Here is a 22,183-nt window from a genome sequence, read left to right on the forward strand (position 1 = left end):
CTCACCTGCCCAGGATGGGACCAGAGGAAGACACCTGGCCCTTGCCTCCTGCAGACCTGCTGGGTTATCCCCCTGTCTATGGTTTCATCCTGGGTTTTTATAGGGTTTTCTCCTGCCTTCTTTCCAGGTGGATACATGGCAAAATTGCAATGAAAAGGGGGCTTGGAAGGGGCTGGAGGATCCTAGGAGCCCAGGTATTCACTTTGCAGAGTGTCATCCCTGCTGGTGCATAGAGATGGAGAAATCTTCAGCCCAGGACAAAACCCCATGCAGTGTGTGTTACTGCAGAGCTCCCTCTTGAGTAGCTCGTTCCAGCCTGGGTGACACTGCTCATGCAGGCATGGAGGGAAGGGACAGGATGGGCTCTGCTGCACTGTGGAGAGTTTGGGGACTTGCACCCAGGGGGCTCTCTCAGAGAGAGGCAGCGTAGGGCTTCCTGGGACACAGCAGAGCACGGGCCAAGCTGCACACAGACACAGCTGGAGTGGGGAATGTAGCCGGGCTTAGCTCCTGGAATTTTAAATGCCATTTCAGTGGTTATATTTGGTGTGCTATAAAACTTAACTAGTATAGCTCCATGTGATCCCGTGTAAAATATTGTCTTCATCCCAAAGAAGGGATGCGTTAGGAAGCACTTGAAGCAGCCCCAGACAGAGAAACCTCAGCTCCAGACACTGTCACTTCCTGCACTTGACCAGAGGTGAAGCCATCCTTTCAATCCTGATTTCTTATCTGGCCTGAATTAAGTGCTCTGAAATAGAGAGTTTGAGAAAGAATCACTGGCTGCCCGGGGCAACGAGGGTGTTCAGCCCTCATTCCTTCAGGCACTGCAATGCCTACTTACTACAGTCTTTCATTTGCAATCTCCCTTTATTTTTTCACTCAGGACATAAACACTTAGACAGCAAACACAAGCACACAACCCCACTGGAGAGAGACAGAGCTGATCCAGTCTCCCTCAGCTGCCAAGATCCTTTCCACAGCCAGTCTAACACATCTCTGTCCCAAAGTTGAGCAGAAACATTTCTATAGTCTGCATTAAACATATTGAGCTAATTCTCCTAGCTACATCCTCCTTCTCCATCCCAACCTCTGCAAGACAGAAGTATTAAATACACCAGGGAAGCTAATATGCACAATGGAGAAAGTAGGAATGCAGCCTTTTAAAACTTGAGATAGTCCCTTAGCTTAAATTGCCTGATTTTCCAGTTGTCTTTTCAGTTTTAATTTTTTTTTCTAATTTTCTCTGCTTTGTGCCAAGCCTCTGTTATTTGTAAAACAGAATTGATGCTATAGTGCTTTAGGAAACAGTTTCAGCCAGGCATTTCAAGACAACTTTATTGATGCATCAGTAGCATAAAATAGTACCAGCATTAACCTGATTTACAGGAATAAGTCTTTGAGCTCTGATTGCACAGAAAAGTTTGAGTTATATTTAGAATTTAAGTGTTGCCAGTGTTTTAAGTGTTTTGATGATGCTGTGTCCAGGTATCACAGCAAAGGAAGAGGGAGAGGGACTAGGGGAGACACACTCACATTAGAGATTCAGGAGAAAAGAAGTCAAATAAGTACAACATGAAATTTTAGAAGTCACATCATTAATTAAATTGTAGACACAACTAGAAACAAAAGGTTTCCTTTTTCTAGAAGCCTGATGAGACAGAGTCCAGGGGAGGAAAAGACCTTGAAGCACAGTTGCCACTATATTGCAGATTAATCTTTAGATGCTTTAACGTCCTCTAAGAGGTTAAAGGCATTTAGTGCATTAAAAAAGTCATGACCTTGGGGAGAGATGTGGGGGAAGCAGAAGGGCAGCCTTGCAGATGCACCCCCAACAGTCCAAGTCAGTACTGTGGACAGCCCCAGCCTAGAGGACCTCTCTTCCCTGATTTTATGTCTTATTACAAAGTAATCAGAGAAGTCTATTAGCCTCCCTTCCCTGCTGCAGGATTTTAGAATGTATTCCTTCTTTGCAGTGATGTGGGGATGCATAATTAAGACAAGCACCAAGGGACATCCCTGCAGGCTGCTTGTATAGCATTCAGTCACCTCAGTTTGGACACAGTGAGTTCTTCATCAATCTTACATCCACTCTATGTCTCCCTCTCTCCAGGTTTAAAGCAGCCTGCCTCCTACACATTCCCAAACACACAAGTTATACCTGTGAGCATTCCTGTAATCCCCCAAAGACTACAGTGCCACAGCACTCCCTGATGCTCATCTTCCCACATGTGGGCTGTGCCCCAGCACCTACACTGATACTCAGATGCATGCATGGACATGGGAATCCCAGCAATGGCACCAGATGCTGTCATGGAAATAACCTGAACTGCAATTTAGATGAGCTCAGAGCAGAAACAGTTTATTGCTATGGCTATAGAAGAGGATAGATAGCAGAAGAGCAACTGAATCTGCTGGTGGACTATTAAAAAAAGGGAAAAACAAAATTAAGGCAATTCAACTTTCCTTTTCCTGTACTAGCTGTATCTCTAGATACAGCAGTATTTTAATGGTGTTACCATTTGCTCTGACTTCTCAAAAGTAATTAATTGCTGTCAACTCATTCCAAGTACACTGAGAATAGACAATTAACTGAAAAATACATGCACAAGAAAGAGGTGGGGAAGCCAGTCTAAAATTTGGATCAAACCAATCCTGACATAGACATGCAATCCTCTTCCCTTTGTTGGAGTGTGCCACTGAGTGAACACACATGCAAAGGCAGGAATATCTGTCGTTCTTGTGTTTTAAAGACACTTTGCCAACAGTTTGCAGGGAGCTGAATAAATTACTCCATTCAGGATCACTGTGGGATCTTCCAGTATCCTGGATAGTTGAGTAGTTGTAGAATGAAGTGATAAAGTGAAGTACAGCCTGAAACTTGGATGGGAGAGATTTTTCAGGCAATCGGAGAGTTTTCCCATGTTTCCTCCTGTGTCTTCACAGGAATATCTCCTAGGGAGAAATTCCTGGGCACATCACAGAAGTTGGAGCAGCTTTACCTCCCCAGCAGTTGTATGGGACTGGGGGAGTGTCTCAGTTTCCCCAGTCTTTGCTACCTTCTTCATTCTTAAATGAAGTCTCAGTGAGTGGTGGTTGAGCAGTTTAGAACATATTCAGTAGGAACTGACACATTCCAAGCAAAGTTCCTGCTGCTGTGTGAATGAGCTATACCTCTGGCTGTGTGGTGGAAGGAGGGTCTGAATGGTCTCTCACTCAGCTCCTTTCTTTGCACAGAGCCACCCTTTCATCATGGAGTGTTTCTGCCTTTAGTGCCGAATTTCAGGGGAGGTAGGGGAAACACCAATTGGATGGCATTCAGACTGTCACTTGGCCTGCCCCCTGCACCCAAGCTGCTGCTCTTCCTAAAGCCAGAATCTTTTCATGATCCACAGAAGGATTCCACCTCCTTGGGGGCGGAGAAGTAACAGAGCATTCATCCCAGGAGTTATCTGAGCATCCTTGGACACAGTGACCTCGTGCTCCTGACAATCACACTGGCTGAGACTGGGTTTTCCTGCCCACCCTCCCTCGTGCCTAAGAATGATGGTAGCATTTGTCTAATGACAGCAGCCATGGTTTGCAGGTTCACCCAGCAGCAAAGCTGAGCACAAATGCCACAGACACACAGTGCATGCAGAGGACACTGACGTTCAGTCACACAGATTGCCATGAACAAGGTGTTACCCTCAATTGCACCCACTCGTGGTACCCATGTAAGACATAAACACAGCTAAATTTCCACCTCTTCTTTAACTGGTAGAGCTCTGTGTTCACTGATGAAAGCACATCATGCCCTCCCTCTCTAGGTTCACAAACACTGGTTCATGGGTGGCCTTGCTCTTAGCACAGCCCTTCTGCCTGCCCAGTATCCCTGCCCACAGTCCCAGCCCTCACACTGAGCTTTTCAGGTCCTTGACTTGCTGGCTGCACCAAACATGAGCACTCACACAATTGTCCCTTGAACACTTCACCACGTTCTGGTCATACACCAGGGTACAGTTGTCAGATTTCACCCTTTCAGGCAGAATGTTCCGTTTCAGCCACCATCAAATGTTTCTCTAACTGTCCTTTAAGATCCTCTACTTGATCTTAATTTTTTTTTGTTGTTTTTTTGTTTTTTTCTCCTGTGTGTCTCTCAAAGTTCTGATCAGAGATTCTGTTTTTCTTTTGCCATCCTCCTCACACAAATTGAAAAATACAACCCACTAAACTGGGGAGTTACAGCCTCTGGACTCCAAAATGCTTCTTAAACATAAACCGTGTAATGCAATCAAGCGTGGTTTTTTTTATCCCCAAGGTAAGTAAACAGAACAAGAGACTGAAGAGAAGAAACAAGATATACAAGGGCTTCCTCCTGGTCACAACATCTGGCTTAAGTCCACCATCCGGGCTGAGGCTGGAGTCATGAGCAGCAGTAGCAAAGGAGGCTCAGACTAGAACCTGTCTGAGAAGGGTTAATGGGGTCCATCATACCACCCGAGTCTTTAACTCTTGGTTTGGCTTCTTCTTCAGATGAGAGACATCCCAAGAACCTGTCCTGAAGTGGCAAAGAGCTCAATGCCCAGCTGTCTAGTCAACCCAGGACACCAGCTCTGAAGGACCACTGGTCATACAGGTTCACTCACACTAATTCCAACTTGGACCTTTCCTGACCTACATCTCCTAAGGACTTCATCAATTTGTGTTCATTCTTCCTTCTTTTAGCTGACTTTAGAGTAGGACCTCTTACTGTGGCTCTGGACTGACCTGTGTTAAAAAGCTGGAATTCAGCTGAAGTGCTAGCAGAGATTTCAAAAAGGTGATATTACACAAGCCATATATACTCATGTACATGGCCAACAGAATCACTCAAGGCTGCTCTGAGTTCTGCTTTCTTCAGGACAGGAATGAATCCATCAGGAAGAGTTCACTGTGATCACTGTTCCAGGAGACAGGGTGTGAGTTCAGTCAAGAGGCCCACTTGGGCTGCACTTGGCATCTCTATCCCCACATTTCACAGTCCCAGAACCAAGGCAGAGGGCTGATACCACTGGCTGCTCTCTGCCCTTGCCATAGCCTGAGCCCAAGCACGCATGACATGCAGCCTTCCTTTTACAGTGGAACACACATAAAGAACTGTGAATGGTAAGCAACAAGCTGGGGAAGAACAATTCACAACTGCCAGGCACCCCTGTTCTATCCCTGTGAAAAGTCCAGTCTGCAAGACTCAAGGCACAGTTTACCATGAGAAGGACCTTCAAAAGGCAGAGTCACTTTTTCCTTTGTCATGATATCAAGTTAAAAGAACATGTCCGTATGTCACATGTACTGGTCTCTACCAACAGAGCTTGATCTAGAAAGTAAAAGGCAGCACTTCTCTTTCATAAAGCCAATTACGTCACAGGTCATCATTAGCTCATCATATTTTGAAGCCAGGAGTCTTAGCTAAAACTGTTGTATCTTCTTTTCAATATTAATTAACTATAAGAATGTCTAAAGACAAGGTTCCCATCGGAAACATTTTGCCTCTTGGACGTTTTCTCTGCTTGCTTCTGACTCCACATTGGGAAGAAACTCCCTTTCCTTGCAATGTAATGTGGTATTAGTTTCCTCATCTCACCACCATTTTGCTGAAAATAAGAAAACTGCAGGATAAGCCTTGTTTTGGTAGGAACGGCAAAAAGTTACGAGTGCTTGAAGGTCTTTCAAATAACTTCAATTTCTAAAATTTTTAATATAAGTAGTTTTTCTCATTCATTTCCCAGAGACAACACAGAATCATTCTTTACATTGTACATTCTGGAATGCCACAAGCATTCTTGTAGCTCCTTTTTTTTTTTTAAATTGACCAATCAAACCTTTTCAACTGTCTTAAATCCACCATTTGGCATGGCAAGGAGAACAAGCCCGTAACTCTTCTCATCTCCACATTTGAGGTCTGCCTCTGCTGACACTGCCATGAAAGATGCCTGTTTCATCCTGACTGATAAAAGAAAGTACTCATAGTGAACTGTTCTCATATTAAGCCATGTGACAAACATTTTCAGTCAATACAGCCCTGAAAAGATGCTGAAAGGACTTGCAAGTAACAACTAGCTGGAATTTCAATTCATTACCAATGCCTGCTGCTTTTTTAAAACCTAACAATCCATCTACCCTCCAGTGCTTTAGTGCTACTTCTTATAGCCTTCTATGAACAAATGAAGACACAACAGAAACCTGCTGAAATCTCTAAAGCCATGTAAAACCCGAAGGCATTAAAATTTATTAAATGATGCAATAACAACAGAATTCTTTATTTACAATAGCATTATTTAACATCAAATAAGCAAATAGCATCAGCAAAGCAATATTAACTTGCATAAATGTATTTAAAATTTCTCTGAATATATCTACCTTTGCATAAACTGCTAACACTAGAAATACAAACATCAATGCAGGTGAACAAAGTGATGTTCAGAGTCAACTCCGTTTTGAAAATAAATCACAACCTGAAACACTGTAAGCTTTCTCCTGAAGAACCATAGTTTATATATTGCTTAATTTTACCCTTGTATAATCTTTTCATATACACACATCTCAGATGCAACTTCATGATGAACTGTACAAATAAAACCCACAAATGACATAAAGGGAAAAAAATTAAATGACAGTAAATGTTTGAAGAAATGTGTCCATCATCTCTATTGAACAACATAAAGATTAAGTGATGATGCACTTATTCCAAAATTGTACACAATTCACTATACAAATATAATACATCAGACAGCTATGTAGGAATATACAAGACTTAAAAACAGATCTAAGGCATTATGCTAGATTTTAGCATTTTGAGGTTCTTGCACATAGCTTTTACCTGTAGTAAGAAACTTAAAAGATTTTGTTTTAGTCTACAAAGAAACACCAGGGAGAAAATTCTAATTAAAATCAAAGCCACTACAGTAAATTTTCTTTTGTGCAGAGAATGCTTTTGCTCTTAGGCAGCATACTACCATACAAATACTAGAAAACTTTTAAATTCACACCAACAATTAATGGCTTAAGTTGCATTTCAAAACTGATTGTGTATCTTTGGGTTCTGCAAGTGGAGCTGTGCCACCCATTTCGTCTGTTAAGCCCATATGAATTCCGCTTTTAAACAAAGATTAAAAAATGTATTGTATAAACTGCAAAAACATTGCTTTTAATTAATACAGGCCCAAAGGGATACCGGTGTGGGACAATATTTTAAGGATTGAGTACAAATTAACTCCTTGTAGCAAAACAGCTCACTTCACTTTTTAAACTCACCACATTACATGAACACTTAAACGGGTCGTACGACCATGTATATATGCTTATTTTTCACATTATGCGCCTTTCACATTTAATAATGTAAATAGAACACTGATTAATTGTTCTCTTAAAACAAAATCCAAGTACTTTCTCCGACAAATTTACTGTATACAGGATGAAAAATACTGGTAATGAAGGGAACTGATTTGGCTTTTTTGTTTCTATAGTGATCAATATGATCAGAAGATTCCTTCACTCACTTTTCTCTTTCATTACTTAGAAGACAACAAAAGTCACAATGAACCCAAACAGAGCCAAAGTGATAGGTACAATCTCCTTTCTTTCAGAATGGCAATGGATGATGAAGTATCATAATCACTACAAGATGAGGGTTTGCAGGTCTGTTGTGAAATGGGACAAATTTAAACTATTTTTTTCCACTGTGAAAAAGAATAATCTAGGTTACGGTTAAGAACCATAGAGGTTATGGTTAAGAACCAAAAAATAATGGAATAGCAACAAAATTATTTTTAAACTCATTTACACTTTGTGGTGCATGAAATTAATTCATTCAAATTTATACATTTCGTATATAAGTAATTTTTTGTCAGATACATAATGCAAATTCAAGACTAATGTTGTAGCAATGAGGCTGTGGAGGTTAGGGCTGATGGTTAGTTTTGTTTCCCATCAGCAGGTCAAAGAATGGCTCAGCTGACTAAGCATTCTGTTTGAGTTCTGCAACAGAATGGTGACAGCTGAAAAAGTGTTGCTTCTCCAAAATGGTGGCACTGCCTTCTTTTAGGACAAACACAGAGACAGCCTTTGTCGTATTTTCCTCAGCCTTAACACAGAATAGCTGCTATTTTATTTGAACTCCCACCTGAATACCAAAAACAAATTAAATTACAGCAAGACAAACCTTTCAATCCCAAAAGGCAGGGCTGATGAGATATTATAAAATGCATTGCATTTTACATTTCATCAAAAAATTTGTTTCCCGGTTAGAAAGTTTGTGGATTAGTGTCCTGGTTCTGGCCAGGATAGGGTTAACTTTTGCAAAAGCCAGGAGAGGGCATGGCTAGGACCCAGAGGTTATCCTACAACACCTCACATCATTCCTGGGGTGGGGAAGGGAGTCTCTTCCCAGGAGAAGGGCTCTCTTCTGGATCAGCGCAGTGGCGGAGGGAGCATCGGGCATGTCGTGAGTTTCCGTTTGTCTCTTTCTTGTACCCTCTGTCACTACTACTGTAGTTGTTACTGTTTTCTTATCTCATTGCTGTTTTCAGTAAATTGTTCTTATTTCAACCCATGATCTTAAACTTTGGTGCCTCCAATTCCCCTCTCCATTCCTCCACAGGGGAAGATGGAGGGGGAGCAAGCGGGCTCATGGTTTGGAGCATCTCAGTGGGAGCACTAAATTAGGGAATACCAGTCCTAAACAATTAGGAATCAGCAGAAAGAAAACAGGTCAAACTCATCAATTTCTTAATATTCCAAGTCCTCAGAAAGTGATGTCATTATAGTAAAAGATTATTCAAACCACAGTGGGCAAGGAAAAAAACCAACACGCCTTAACAGTGGCCTGCTTAGTAACAGTTTTTCTAAGATTTGTTACGAAAGGATATAAACATACAAAAATCAAGAACTGGTTCCTACAGTGGCTGCATATAATATAGGTTAATTAAATGGTATTATGAGCAGAATCACAAGGCTTAGAAAATGAGAAGTCTCAAGCCTACAAATTAGGTCTAATCAAGGCATTGTGATCCTTTACAAAACACTTTTCCAGGAGACACACACGGCTAAGAAGATATCTAATTTAATACTGAAGTACCTCATTTGGAATCAACTTCACAACATGTATATCTCACAAAAATTATACAAGTAAAACACTTAAGTTTTCAACTTAAATTATTGCTTGTTTACATATAAACTGGATTTTATGTACCTTACAAAACGTCTTCGTAGTCCACACTGCTTTAAAATAATCAGAAACATGATAGTGGTGAAGTCTGTAGTGATATCTGCTATAGGTATTACAGGAATTGTTATTTTCCCAGCTAAGGGGACAGGAACCAGAAATTATCATGCTTTAAAGCAGGTATCTTTGATATTATGCACCAATTCTGCCACTACCATAATCATTACATGCATTACCATTGAACTCTGCTGTTCGGCATCCAGTAACTGGCTTTGCAGATTGCTGGAAACACACCTAAGGAAATAATGGAGTAACCTGTTTTTTAATTCCACTAGAAAGAGTAAGATGACAGAGGTCAGGAGAGCCAGGTTAAAAAAAAAAACAGATTTGCTGATTGTTAGGAATTTAATTAAATGAGAATGTAACCAACTTGTATGTTTGGATTAATGACTTGCATCATAAACACTACCACAAAACCCAACCAAATCACCCCTTATAAACAGCCCTCTCACAGGGTAATTTTCATCTGTTTCACAACTTTAATCCCATTCAAAATTGGTCTGTATAGTTTTCTGCATCAGTTGATCTTCTCTGACTTGCTGTCAGTGGAACATGCTTGTTGGAGGTCTCTAAATGTACCAGACGTTGCTTCTATGCCCTCCTCCATGCCTCCTCTCCGCCCCAAAATGCAGGCCTTAGTCTAAAACACCAGTTTTCAGACAGAACTGAATCCTTTGCACCAGACTGTGTAAGCCAGGGAAAACAAAGCAAAAAAATCCCAAGGTCTAGAACTAAACAGAAACAGAACAAGAGCATGGTTGTTTTTCCTTAAATACATACATTTAAATACATTCAATCTGACATGGTTTATGAAAATTGCCTGTCAACATTTACTTTGCAGGAGAGATCTAAGTTGCACTAAGGTGAATGCAGTGAACAGACTGAGCAATGTCTGTACGCTAGCTCCAGACTGTCAAAGAAGAGGCTGCTCTTGGGCAGTGCCCCCGGCTCCCCTCGGGAAGGCAGGGCTGAGTCCTGTTGGCAGCAGGCAGCCGCCGGGGCCGGCAGCTCCGCGGGGACACGACAAACAGACACAGCTCTTCAAACTGGTAAGGGTTTGGGGCCGTCAGCCCAGTCAGCTGAAGAAAGGAGCAACCAAACCACCCTCAGGGTCAGCAATATTTCTGCAAAAGAAGAGAAATGGGGGAAAAAAAAATGAATTCTTCCTGCTGGGATAGTGAGGATGGACAGGTCAGTGAGATCTGGGATGCTGGAGTGCAACATCCACTGTCAACCGTGCATTACTGTAATGCTTTACACCTGAAATTTAATTGGAATTTATAAAGCTAAACTATTACTTGCGTACACTGATACAACTGACCAGTGATTTAGTTCCTTTGCTATCAGTGGTGGTTTGATTTCACTGCATTCTTAGGTCCTTAATTCATTCCAATTATGCTGGATGTTATAGATCAAGATCATCCACCTGTTGTAAACTCCACCTGAAGGCATAGCAATAGGGTTTAAAAGAAGTCTCATTCTCAGAATATGTGCAAAAATCTCTCAGTGCTGCATCACTGTCAAAGAAAACAACTGCTTTGGCTCACTTTCCCTTCCAAGACTCATAATGAAAAAGAGAATAAAGAAATAAAGCCAGCTTCAGCTATGGATCCCTAGAGATGTCTTTTACCTCATACTTAATACCCTTGTGATGTCTTTACACAAATATAGTACAAACTGGTTTCAGCTAAGTTGATTATCTTCTTTCTTATTCATAAAAACATCAGGATGTGGTTTTCACAGTTGTTTTAAGACTACTCCTTCCACTGGCTGCAATCTGTGCCTTTCTGTCTTCCTCTCCTTGTAAATGGCTGCTCCCATGGGGTGCTGTGGTCAGTCAGGTCAGAGAGTCAATCCAGCCAAACCCATCTTCCTCCTCCCCTGGGGTTGCTTTTCACTCACATCCCGTGGCTCTGGCTGTGGAGCAGCTCTTTGCTCACAGCTTCCTGTCTCACATATGAGGAAGGCCCTGTTTGCTCAGGGACAGTGCTGCTGGGTAGGCAGCTTTCTCACCAGTCCACATGCATGCTGCTAGGCTGCCTTCTGGAAGCTGCCTACACCATGCTTTGGACCTTACCACACATTCCTCTGCACTAACACAAGGCCTAGAAAAGTAGCTTTACTGACAAATAAAGTCAGTGTCAAGAATTATCCTGCAAAGCAGGAAAGCAAGGTCCTACGTTTTGTACATCTCCTATTCCCATTTAGCTGGTGCAGCTGGAGCTCCTTGGGTGTGACCAGCACTGAGTCCTGATCATGGCTCCTCCATCCTTCATCACAGCACAGATACACCACACTCACATCCCTCATGCCCTGACTAATATGGACAAACTAAACTTTGACTCCTCTTTCTAACATGCTGAGAAGTAGTTCAGGGACCCTGTCGGTGGCTTTTGAAGTGGAAACAAAAGTGAAAATCCAAAGATGTCCTTATTTTCAGGGTGGACATTTAGGAAACAGTATCTCCAGAGATATACTAAATAAACACTCCCACTATACCAGCGACTTGCAAAAAATTATGTAATACAAAAGTTGCCCATTAGTTACACAGCTTGAACTTTCTTAAAAAAAAAAAGCTTTGTAGGAGTAGTTTATGGCTCAGCTGCATGAAAAAGCAGATGTTTAACCTCTATTACAGTTCAAAGTTCAGTGAAAGGTATTTATAGGGCATATAAACTGCATTTTCATTGACAGTCAGAGGTACATTAGTAGAATAAATGTAAAATCACAAAGTGCAGTCTGATGTACCTTTCCAAATCATTTGGGATGTTTGAAGAAGTTGCTTTTCTTCAGGTGAAACAAAGCTTCTCTTATGCATTGCTACTATCCCTCTCATTGTCATGGCACTGACTCAATTATTATAATTTTACACCCCAGAGATTCCCTGCCAAAAGTCATGCCACTCATTTCTTTCCACCTGCACCCTGACTTCTCTCCACCATCTCTTGTACCTGAAAAGGCCCACAAGAGAGGGACTTTTTACCATGGCATATAGTGACAGGACAGTGGGCAATGGCTTTAAACTGGAAGAGAGTAGTTCAAGATTAGATATAAGAAGAAATTCATTCCTGTGAATGTGGTGAAGCACTGGAACAGGTTGACCAGACAAGTTGTGGATGACTCATCCCTGGAAGTATTCAGTGTTGGATGGGGCTTTGAGCAAGCTGGTCTAATGACAGGAGGTGCCCTGTCCATGGCAGGGGGTTGGAACTAGGTATCTTTAAGGTCGCTTCCAACCCAAACCAATTTATGATTCTGTAACAATGCCCTGGTATATAACAACTTCTGCTAGAGCAGACTACACTGCATCCTTTTATTAATCAAAGGGATCATGAAATGGCTGCAGAAGAGACACTTTATGTACAGATCCCCCACTCTTGGAGACAGACATTTGTATGTTTATATGAGCAAGATGAAGATGTGAGAAGGACTGGCTTCTGGGAAGTTTTAAATACATATGAATACAAAAAAGACAGGGATACAATAAAATATATATGTATGATTACTTCTGCCTCGGTACTTACACATTCTTCATTTTCACTCATGTTATTAACTTTTCAGACAGATGTTTCCAATTTCCCCTATTACTCAAATTCCTCTCCTTTAACAGCAGAGAACTTAACCGCGCCCCGGCCCACGAGGAGGCGCCGCTAGGTGGCGCCTCCCCCGCGTCACTCGGCCGCTCTCAGTCTGTCCGTCCGTCGTCCGTCTGTCCCTCCCTCCCTTCCTCCTTCTCTGTGTCTGTAGAGCAATCCTCCCTCACACTAATTACTATTATCCAGGGCACTTGGAACTTGGTAAGTAAAAAGGTACCGTACCCACTCCAACCTCAGTATATTCATAGTTCTGCTGCACCTTAACCCCATTCCTTACCCGTGCTGCATCTCCGTCCTGCTTTATCATATCCATTCCAGGCAGCTGGTTTGGAAAAAGATTGCCTCCCCTCATAGCAGGATCATTAACCTATTGGTAACAAGATATGAAGGAGAATGAATGAAAAAATATCTTGGGAGGAGGGCTGGGAATTCAAAAGAAGCATTACAGACCATTACACTACTTGCATGTACCAACACTCACTGCTGAGATGATGCTAAAGTCAGGGAAGTGACTGTATAGCCAGGCACTCCTCTTACACAGCATGTATTTGACTTATATTATTCTGCTTCACAGTCAAAAACAAAGATTTCATTCCTGACACTATGACCCTTATGCATTATTTTAAAAAGCAGGTTCCATAAATTATGCCAGTGTTATCTGAAGAGGAAATCCCTGCTATCAAAGTTCTGAAAGCAGAAATATGTAACTACCTTCCTAACCTCAATAACACATGGCTCTGCTGCTTGCAAACCACCATAGACTTTTTTCAAAGCCTGATGAGATAACATGTAGGCTAAATTATACCAACTACTGACTCGGTTTTAACAACACTTCTGTTTGCAAGCAATGGGAGAAAGGTAACATTAAATGGGAAAATGTGCAGTGGCATGCTTTCCTAAAGGATGGTCTCCACAATTTTCTGAACACAGTCACAGAAAAGTTAAAGGTATGTGTTTCTCCACAACCAAAAGGTCTGTCATGTGTACTTTGCCAAATTTACAGCATGGCTTTCTCAGTGAAAGGATTAATCTCACCATGTAGGAACTGGCATAAAATACAAAACAGAGCCCTTTCAGCAAGGTTCTGAAACGTTAGAAGAAACAGTTTTCCTTACAAGTTTAACAGGGAAAGAAAGAAACCTCTTTCTAGGAAGACTTTCTTGAGTCAATTCTACTCCCTCATAGTAGATCCCATTCTCATGACACTCTCCCTCCAGACATATATATTGTGAAGGTCTTGTCTCAGCCTTCTCTTGTTGAGGAAGACTGTCTTGAATTCACCACATGAAGTCTTCTCATTTCAGGTCCTTCTGACTGTTATTTCTGTTGCTAGTCACTGATTTTGAAAAATACATTCATATGCAACCACCTAAAGATTGGTTTCCAATTCTGCCAGATACAAGACTACAATTAAATGCGAAAGATTAAAAAATTAAAATATTTTTGCCTTAGGAATTTTGACTCCAAAGAAATTAAGTGCTGCAAGCCTCCTAGTGATGTTTTCTGCTCCTTGAAGTGGAGAGAATTTTAAACCTGAATGTGAAAATTTAAATCAGAAGGGAAGAGAACCACATTATTTTATTCAGAAAGAACAGACAGCTTTGCAGCTCTATCTACATGCAACTGATGAATCCATGTTTAAAAAGTGCTTTCTGCTACTAATCAATATTCATTGGAATGTGCAAGCACAAATACCTTTTCTGATTGTTTAGTAGACAAAGGGAGGTAAAAATGAAAGCAGAAATAAAAAAATTGTATCCTGAATCAACAGCAGTTTTGGAACCAAAAGATGACTGCATGATTTGCCTCATGGCACTTACAACAGGTATGGAAAAGGAAAGTGGCTCCAGGCCACAACAAAAGGAACAAAGGCATCAATGAAGTTTCTATTAAAGAATCTCTTTGCCCATAAGATGCAAGAATCCTGATCAACATGGTATCAGATATTAAAAAAAAAACCCAGCCCAAACTCAAAAAAATAACAAAAAAACCCCCAACTATTTTGTTATATGAATGCATTTGCTTCAGAAGGCCTTAAAACACCTGACATTAACTTTTCTGACTGCAAAAAAATTCAATTAGAAAAGTATGGAGAAGGACAAAGAAATTGAAAGGTTTTTTATAATTTTCTGAAGAAAGGAAAATTTGTGTTATCATATATGAAGTCTGACTAAAAAAGAGCAAATATGTTTTACAATTCCTTTGCAATTGAGCAAAATTAATAGTCTCCCAAAAAACAAAGTTATATACAAGGTGTATAACAAGTGAAGTTTCCTACCACTCCAGAGCTCCTTGAATCTGATATACTGAACACAATCAAAATACCATTTCAAGATGACTCTTCTTAAATGCCATAATAATTTTGGCCTGGGAGTACTGCCCTGTGCAGATTAATACACAACTACTCTGACTGGACTTCTAAACAGGGGTTTACATCAGATAGTGAAAAGCCTCTTTTCTTGCACAGGTTTCAAACTGCTTCTTTGATAGCTCAGTAAATAGCACAGATCCATGATGCAAAATAAGTAATGGGCAAAAACCACGGCAGTAGTCCACTGTGCCAACAAGAAGATGAGGACAAGGGCATAGTAAGATCTCTGAATGGTGAAACACCAGGAAGGTTTACTTTCTTGATGCCTGGGAAAGCTGTTTTGGACAGGAGGAACCTGCAGACCTGGCAGCGAGCATTTCAGCATTCCTGGTAGCAGCCTCCTAGAAGAAACACTAGTAAGAGCAGCCTGAAGAGATTTAATGTAATTATAAGAGAGAAGATAGTAATGAGAGAAGATCTCATTCCTCAAATATATAAAAGAGCCTGTAAGTATATATTAATTACCAAGCCCATTTTGGCCACAATCTTTTTGCTTGGTGATGCTGGGAGCCCAGGTGGTAAACAAAAAAAGTTGGAGGTAACACAAGTATGATCAGATAGACACCAAACTTAGTATTTCTGAACTCTGGATGTATCTGTCTGATACAGCATAGTGCCACAACAAGAGAGGAAAGTGAACCAACAAAATCTGTTTGGTACCAGCAGTAATACACCTGCTTCTCATGTGGTAAGTCAGTCCAGGCACAGCTGTTTATTATTATGTAGTAAGATCTTACTTCCAAAACCATCCAAGAGTAATAATGTTTTTTTCAAAAGCTAGAGCACATTTGCAGAGAGTAACAGTGAATCACTGTTAGTCTCACTGTGGTTAGAAAGAGATCAGCATATGGAGTTCAAATTATGTATTGTAGAATAAAAAGTGACACTGAATAAGTAAACAGAAATGTAGGTGACAGTATAAGAAAACCCCAAAGAATAAATGAAATGGCAACAGTCAGCAGAATTACAGAAAATACAGTCATTTTGAAAACCATCAATTAAAAGTTCAGCACAGTCTAGGTCAATTGCTAAATAAAGATGTCACTTAAGTAAAACACTATGTCCTAAAAACAGGAAAAAAAGTGTCAATTTTAGTACTCAAGTATACATTTTTAGTTACTTGTGTTTCTCAAGAAAGAAAATGCAAAGCAGTACAGCACATTCCAGAGGACTAAAAAGTACTGTCTTGTGGCCCAGAATGTCCCCTCAGCTGTCAGCTGGCCACCTCTGACCTAGACCAAGCATAAAACATTTGCTTGCAGATGACACAACGATGGAGTGGTAAATGAGGAGGAAAATAGGCCACTGTTACAGAATGAGCCACAGCACTTTGCTTTAACAAACACAATCTAAGAAATGCAATTTGATGGAGACAGGAGGGAGGCAATACTCCTGGGAACAAAGAATGCAGGATTCATCTATGCAGAATGTGTTGATGAGAATTTGGGGGACCATCATAAGGGCTTCAGTGTGACATTGTCACCAAAAGAACCAAGGCAACCCATACACTGGAAGAGAAATTACAAGCAGAACTTGACTCTACACAGTTTTGGTGCAGTCACTGTTAAATCACTGTCTCTGGTTACTCCATTCACATTTCTAGGAGAAGGTTACAACAACAGAGTTTAAAGTAGATGCAAAAAAGAGGCTGATGGGCTGAAACCCAAATGTTGAGATGGATAAAGAACCTTAGCTTACTGGAAGTTAGATAAATGCTATCTTGAAACAAGATCTTGTAGTCTAACAGGAAGGAAAAGCAGTGTGACAGCTGTGCCAGGGGAAACAGTAGCCTGCATTGAAATCTTTGAAATAAAACCAGATCTCTTTCCACAATGCAGTTTGCAAATTCAGGTTCCTAAGAAAAACTGTGTAGCACAGGTATGCTGAGAAATCAGATCGGATCATAACCTTTAAACCCTCTTTCTTTTCTTTTTTGGTTTTACTGCTGTTTTACTACAGTAAATGTGTGCAACTCTATTAGCTTGGTAACTAATAATAAACAAAGTCTGCTATAATTTGGCTTAGCAACTGAGAATATCAGAGAAGGTGACAGATTTGGGAGTATCGAAATTACTTTGGGTCACCAATATGTAGCAGCTGTAAAGGACAAATGTGATCTGCAGCTATATCTGTCAGAGTATTCCAGGAGAAATGGGGAAGAACTACTGTCATGCATATGGCTCTGGTGCTTAGGAAATACTGATTCCAACTAGAACAGCTGCAGGAAAGCAAAGGGAGTTTAAAGCCTAAGAGATTGAAAAACCATGGCTTGTTTGGCTTACAAGAAAAACCACACAAAACCAAAAACTAAACAAAAAAAAATCTACCCAAACTAACAGCAAAAAAAATAATGTTGATAGAATCTTACTAAGACACAAGAGAAGAAAAGAGCTATTTAAGGTAAATGACAACATTGGAAAAGCAAATACTCTGTTATCAAATTTAGGCTGGAAAAAAGTCATACATTAACAAGGCATCAACATAACCAGCTTTAAACTAGAACACTATGGTATCAGAAAAAAGTTATAGCAAGAGATCTCTACAGCAGGATATGTTACCTGAAGACACAAGAGATTTCTTAGAAATACTGGCAGGAAGGCAAGTCCATAATTTCAAGCCTGTATTTTTGAACAAGCTGAAGGTCAGCTTTGAAACAAATACATGAGGCTGTTAATTAATAAGATTTGTTTATCAAACACTTAATCATGTACTGAGAGAGTTTAATTGCAGGTTGACAAACAGAAATGTTTTCTTATTTCAGATATCCTAAGTAGCAGTATCAAACAAGAATGAGTGTGTAAACATCCTCTCAGCAGAAAAGAACAGGTTACTTACCTATTGATTCAGCAACCTATTTTATATGCACCACATTACAAAAAATGTGCATTTAGTGCTTGTAAAGTTGCCACATGGATAGCTCTGAAAGCTGATTGAATATTTATTGTTTGGGGCTACAAATACAGTGGCAGTTGAAGCATCTTCCAAACCCTGCCCATACAGGCAGCTTTCACTCTTCTCTCTAGGAAGCAGCTGTCTGACATCCACTTTCACTGTTGGAAAAATCACCAACTGCAACTGTGCCACAGACACTTACCCACTGAGAACAGGAGCTACCATCAGCATGTGCTTCCCATGGAAGTCCAGGAGCTAGCTACAGTGCTCTCTACCTCACTGGTCACCTTGGCTATTTGAGTGCAGAACTAAAACCAAAGCCCTTTTATCACCATTTTTCAAGACAGCTAGTAAGAAAAATGCAGTGGACCTGAAAAACTACTCAAAGTAAAAGCAAATCCTCTAGCTTGTCATCTCACATCCTTAGATTCTCACCTGCTCAGGACCCATGGAGGACAACCCTGATGTAGGCACAGAGGTCGCTGAGGTCATGCTGATCTGCCCTGTCATCTGGTTCATGTTGTTCATACCACTTGTGTTGGTTGCCATGGATACACTGATATTCATGTTATTGTTGTACATGCTGGTGCTTGCTTGCTGCCCAAAATGTGGTGGGGACTGTTGTGAAAACATGCTACAGCAAGGAATGGAAAAAGCAATGTGTCAGACTTAGAATGCTGAAGCCACTAAAAAACTTCTTAAAATATATCTTAAGCTAGAATTTGTATATACTGTCATCTATTCCAACTTCAAAGGAAAAACTAAATTTCAGCTGCATTAATCTCTAAGGAGTAGATTTTCAAAATTTAGGGTCCCATGTCTGTGTACAAAAATGCATGCCTTTGCATGTGAAACTATGGCAGAGTACAAATCTGTTATGCATGTGCAAGAACAGCCAATTAGCAGTCTAAAGGAGCTGTGTATGTATTTTAAAGTAATGTTTGGAGGGAGAGGAAAACACCTTTAACCTCCAGTGTTAGCACAGTGCAGGACTGTTGAGCTAAAATTGAAGACAGGGTAAGAAACTTTCTTTTTTGCAAAATAGGCTATTTGCATATACAAATACCAGATTTGCACATACAATTATGGCAAGCGGGCTCACAAATATAGACATGCAATTGTGCAGGAATTTATTTACTAGGTCTTTGCGTCAGGTTTTGAAAATGTGGCACTGTAAGAAACAGCATAAAGTCTAAGATAATTACCATCTATGTTTCTTTAAGGGCATTTCTGAACAACTTACGGGGGAGTAACTGTGGGAAACCTCATCCTAGATTTTATTCAGTCCAAATACTTTCTGGACAGTATCTTCCTTCCCACTGAAAGCCATATGAGAGACTTCTTCACACTTCGGAAAATGCACTTCACTGTTTACACATCAGTCTCTTCTAGTCTTTGAGCATAATTCAACAGCCAATGAAGGAATTATTACTGACAATGTGTCTGTTTAGAGGACTTGCATTAGACTGAAATACTGGAAGGGCTGCTGTGTCTCAGTATCAGTGGCTGACTTTCCCTTCCCTGTGAAGCACTGCTTGCACAGCTGAGGAAATCTTTCAGGGTTAACACTCAGTCTTGCACTTGGGTACCCTGTTAGGCTATTGCTGTGCACTCTATGAGACCTGGTGCAGTGCAATGGCATTCTGGGCACAGGACCAAACCCAGAAAATCCCACCATTCTCCTCCTTCCAATTCCATGTCTTTTCAGGCCACCTCACCCCATTTTTAAGTTGTTATCTGGACGGCTGAAACAGTACACTACAGATCATTGTGAATACTCAGTGGCTTGTGTAAGCACATTTGACATGTCTCTGCTGTAGAGCTGCAGTTTAGCAAAGTCAACCATTGGACTTATGGAGCTGCCCCTGCTGCCATTTTTGGCAGAAGCCATGACAGTGGCAGCTATGCCTCCTGCAGATGCTTCAGGAAGACCGTGAGGATGAGGCATGGACAAGGATGAGGAGAAGAGATAAATCAGCTGCTTTAGCGGGAACTTTACTTGGATTAGCCTCATCGCTAAAATACTGGTGTTTTGGGTTTATTGAATCTTTGTCATCTAGCAGGAAAAAGATTTGTTGCTGTGCTAGGACAGTAAGCCTGAGAACTTCAGGATGACAAAAGCACAGTGCTAGAGACAGCTGTGTGCACCCCAGTGCCAACTGATACAGGCTGTACCTGACAGCTCCTCCCATATTCCAAGGAAAAGCTCAGATCGCTGCCATCTGGAAGCTCATTGCTGCCTACTAATAGTGTTCAACATCCAACCCATTTGGTTTGGACAGACTGATTATTAGAGCTACACCCACTGGGGCAGGGGCCTCAGCTGAAAAGGTGACTCCATGCGTGAGGTATTGCTACAATGCTGTCAGGGAATGACAGCTATATGCTGACCCCCAGCATGTGCAAGGACTAATGGGCTGAATCTGGTTACACTCCAGCATTTAAAGTGGGAGATGATAATCCACTCACTGCAATTCCAGAGCAGCAGAATGCATAGGCTCTGATTTAGCTGATCCAGCCATGTAGAAAGCAGTGTGGGATGAAAATCATATGCAGAAGAAATGCACCCACACAAACGTTAGGGGCTGGAGCTCACTGTGCAGCACAGGTGCTTCTTAAGGGCACACAGTGTTTCATCAGTTACGACAAAGCAATGCATTGTGTGGATGCAGGTCTTTTAGCTATTCACTCACTTTCCCTTGTATGAAGATAGAATTTAAACCCATTTGTCAAGCCAAATTGAAAAGAAACCTCTTTTAGGATAGATAGTTTGCAACAAACACACACACAGTTACATAAAACGAGCCCATAGATAAGTGTAGACCATAAATGACCCCATTACTCTGTGTGCTCATTTCGGTTTTCTTCTGGATTTACCTGTTACCACCCATATTCCCTTGTGCCCACCCATTCATCTCCGTAGAGGACTGATAGGCAGGATTAGCCTGAGACTGCTGAATCATGGGGCTTTGAGTGTGAGCCAGCCTTGGTGACATCAGTGGACTCTGAGGAGTGGTGGCCCCTGTGAAGCCTGGATCAGGCTGCTGACTAATACCTGAAGAAGAAAATGAGAAATTTACCCACTGTACATTCAGAGTTAAAACAAACCAAGAGTTCATGCCTGCAAATGTGTCTTTAACAAGTCTTAATTTTATCATCTGGTAAGAGTAGATACCAAATTTAGAGTTGGATGGACATAATTTGTTATATGAGCAGAACTTTCACATGACATATTATTTAATATAATTATAACATAACTTATACAGTAGGTATAAATAAAGAAACTGTATAACAATAACTGTATGGAGGTAACAGCCCAGAAAAAAAGTGGTTTGTGGCTTTGTAAAACAAAGAAAGGAAACTGTATTAATTATATTACACATTGGGTTAGGGGTAGGAAATGGAATGCCTTATCTAAACTAAATGGTATCTAAACTAATGGAATGCCTTATCTAAAACTGATTTGTATTACTTAAACTGAAGAGGTTTTTGTTTAGTTCACTCAAAATTCAGAGTCCATCAAGCAAATACATACACACATATATGTGTTTGTGTGTGTGTACATGTATTTATCTGCATATATCTATATATAAACAAACACACACACTGCACTTCTGCTGCTGCTGCTCAAAGAAAGAGCAGTGCTTGGAGAGTAACTGGTAACTTGGAGAGCTAGGAAAGCAAAACCTCCAAGGGCTCCAAACTGCCATGTTTTCCACTGTTCCCAGGGAGCCAGGCAAGAGCCTGTGGAGTGGGGGCTCAGACCCAGCACTGGGGGGAACACGGGGGAGTAAGGACTGACAAAATTCACTGAGGGGAAGTGGAACCAGTACCGTAGTTTGGAGGAAATGGGAACTGCTGTGCGTTTGCCTGCGGGATGCGCGGGTTGCTCATGGTTGCCGGGATGCCGCCAGTGGCCACCATGCTGGGGGTCATGCTCAAGCCTTGCCCTCGCATCATCAGCGTGCGCTGCTGCACCTGCTGCTGCTGCTGCTGCATCTGCCGCTGCCGCAGGTGCTGGCTCAGGATCTCCCGCTGCCTCTGCGCCAGCATCTGCGCGTTGATGGGGCCCTGGGGGAAACC

At 41.2% G+C, this 22,183-nt stretch overlaps 1 protein-coding gene across 1 annotated transcript in view; it reads right to left on the reverse strand.

Moving 5' to 3' along the window:
- Positions 1-10,002: 10,002 nt before the first annotated feature.
- The window catches only part of NCOA2 (nuclear receptor coactivator 2), a 184,682-nt gene continuing 172,501 nt past the window's right edge, over positions 10,003-22,183 (reverse strand). The window contains 5 exon segments of the mRNA XM_030967515.1: positions 10,003-10,365; positions 13,115-13,204; positions 18,536-18,734; positions 20,978-21,155; positions 21,934-22,171. Of these exon segments, the coding sequence (XP_030823375.1) occupies positions 10,354-10,365; positions 13,115-13,204; positions 18,536-18,734; positions 20,978-21,155; positions 21,934-22,171 (717 nt within the window). The 3' untranslated portion in view covers positions 10,003-10,353.

This window comes from Camarhynchus parvulus, chromosome 2 (assembly GCF_901933205.1).
Source record: "Camarhynchus parvulus chromosome 2, STF_HiC, whole genome shotgun sequence".
Classification (NCBI taxonomy): Eukaryota; Metazoa; Chordata; class Aves; order Passeriformes; family Thraupidae; genus Camarhynchus; species Camarhynchus parvulus.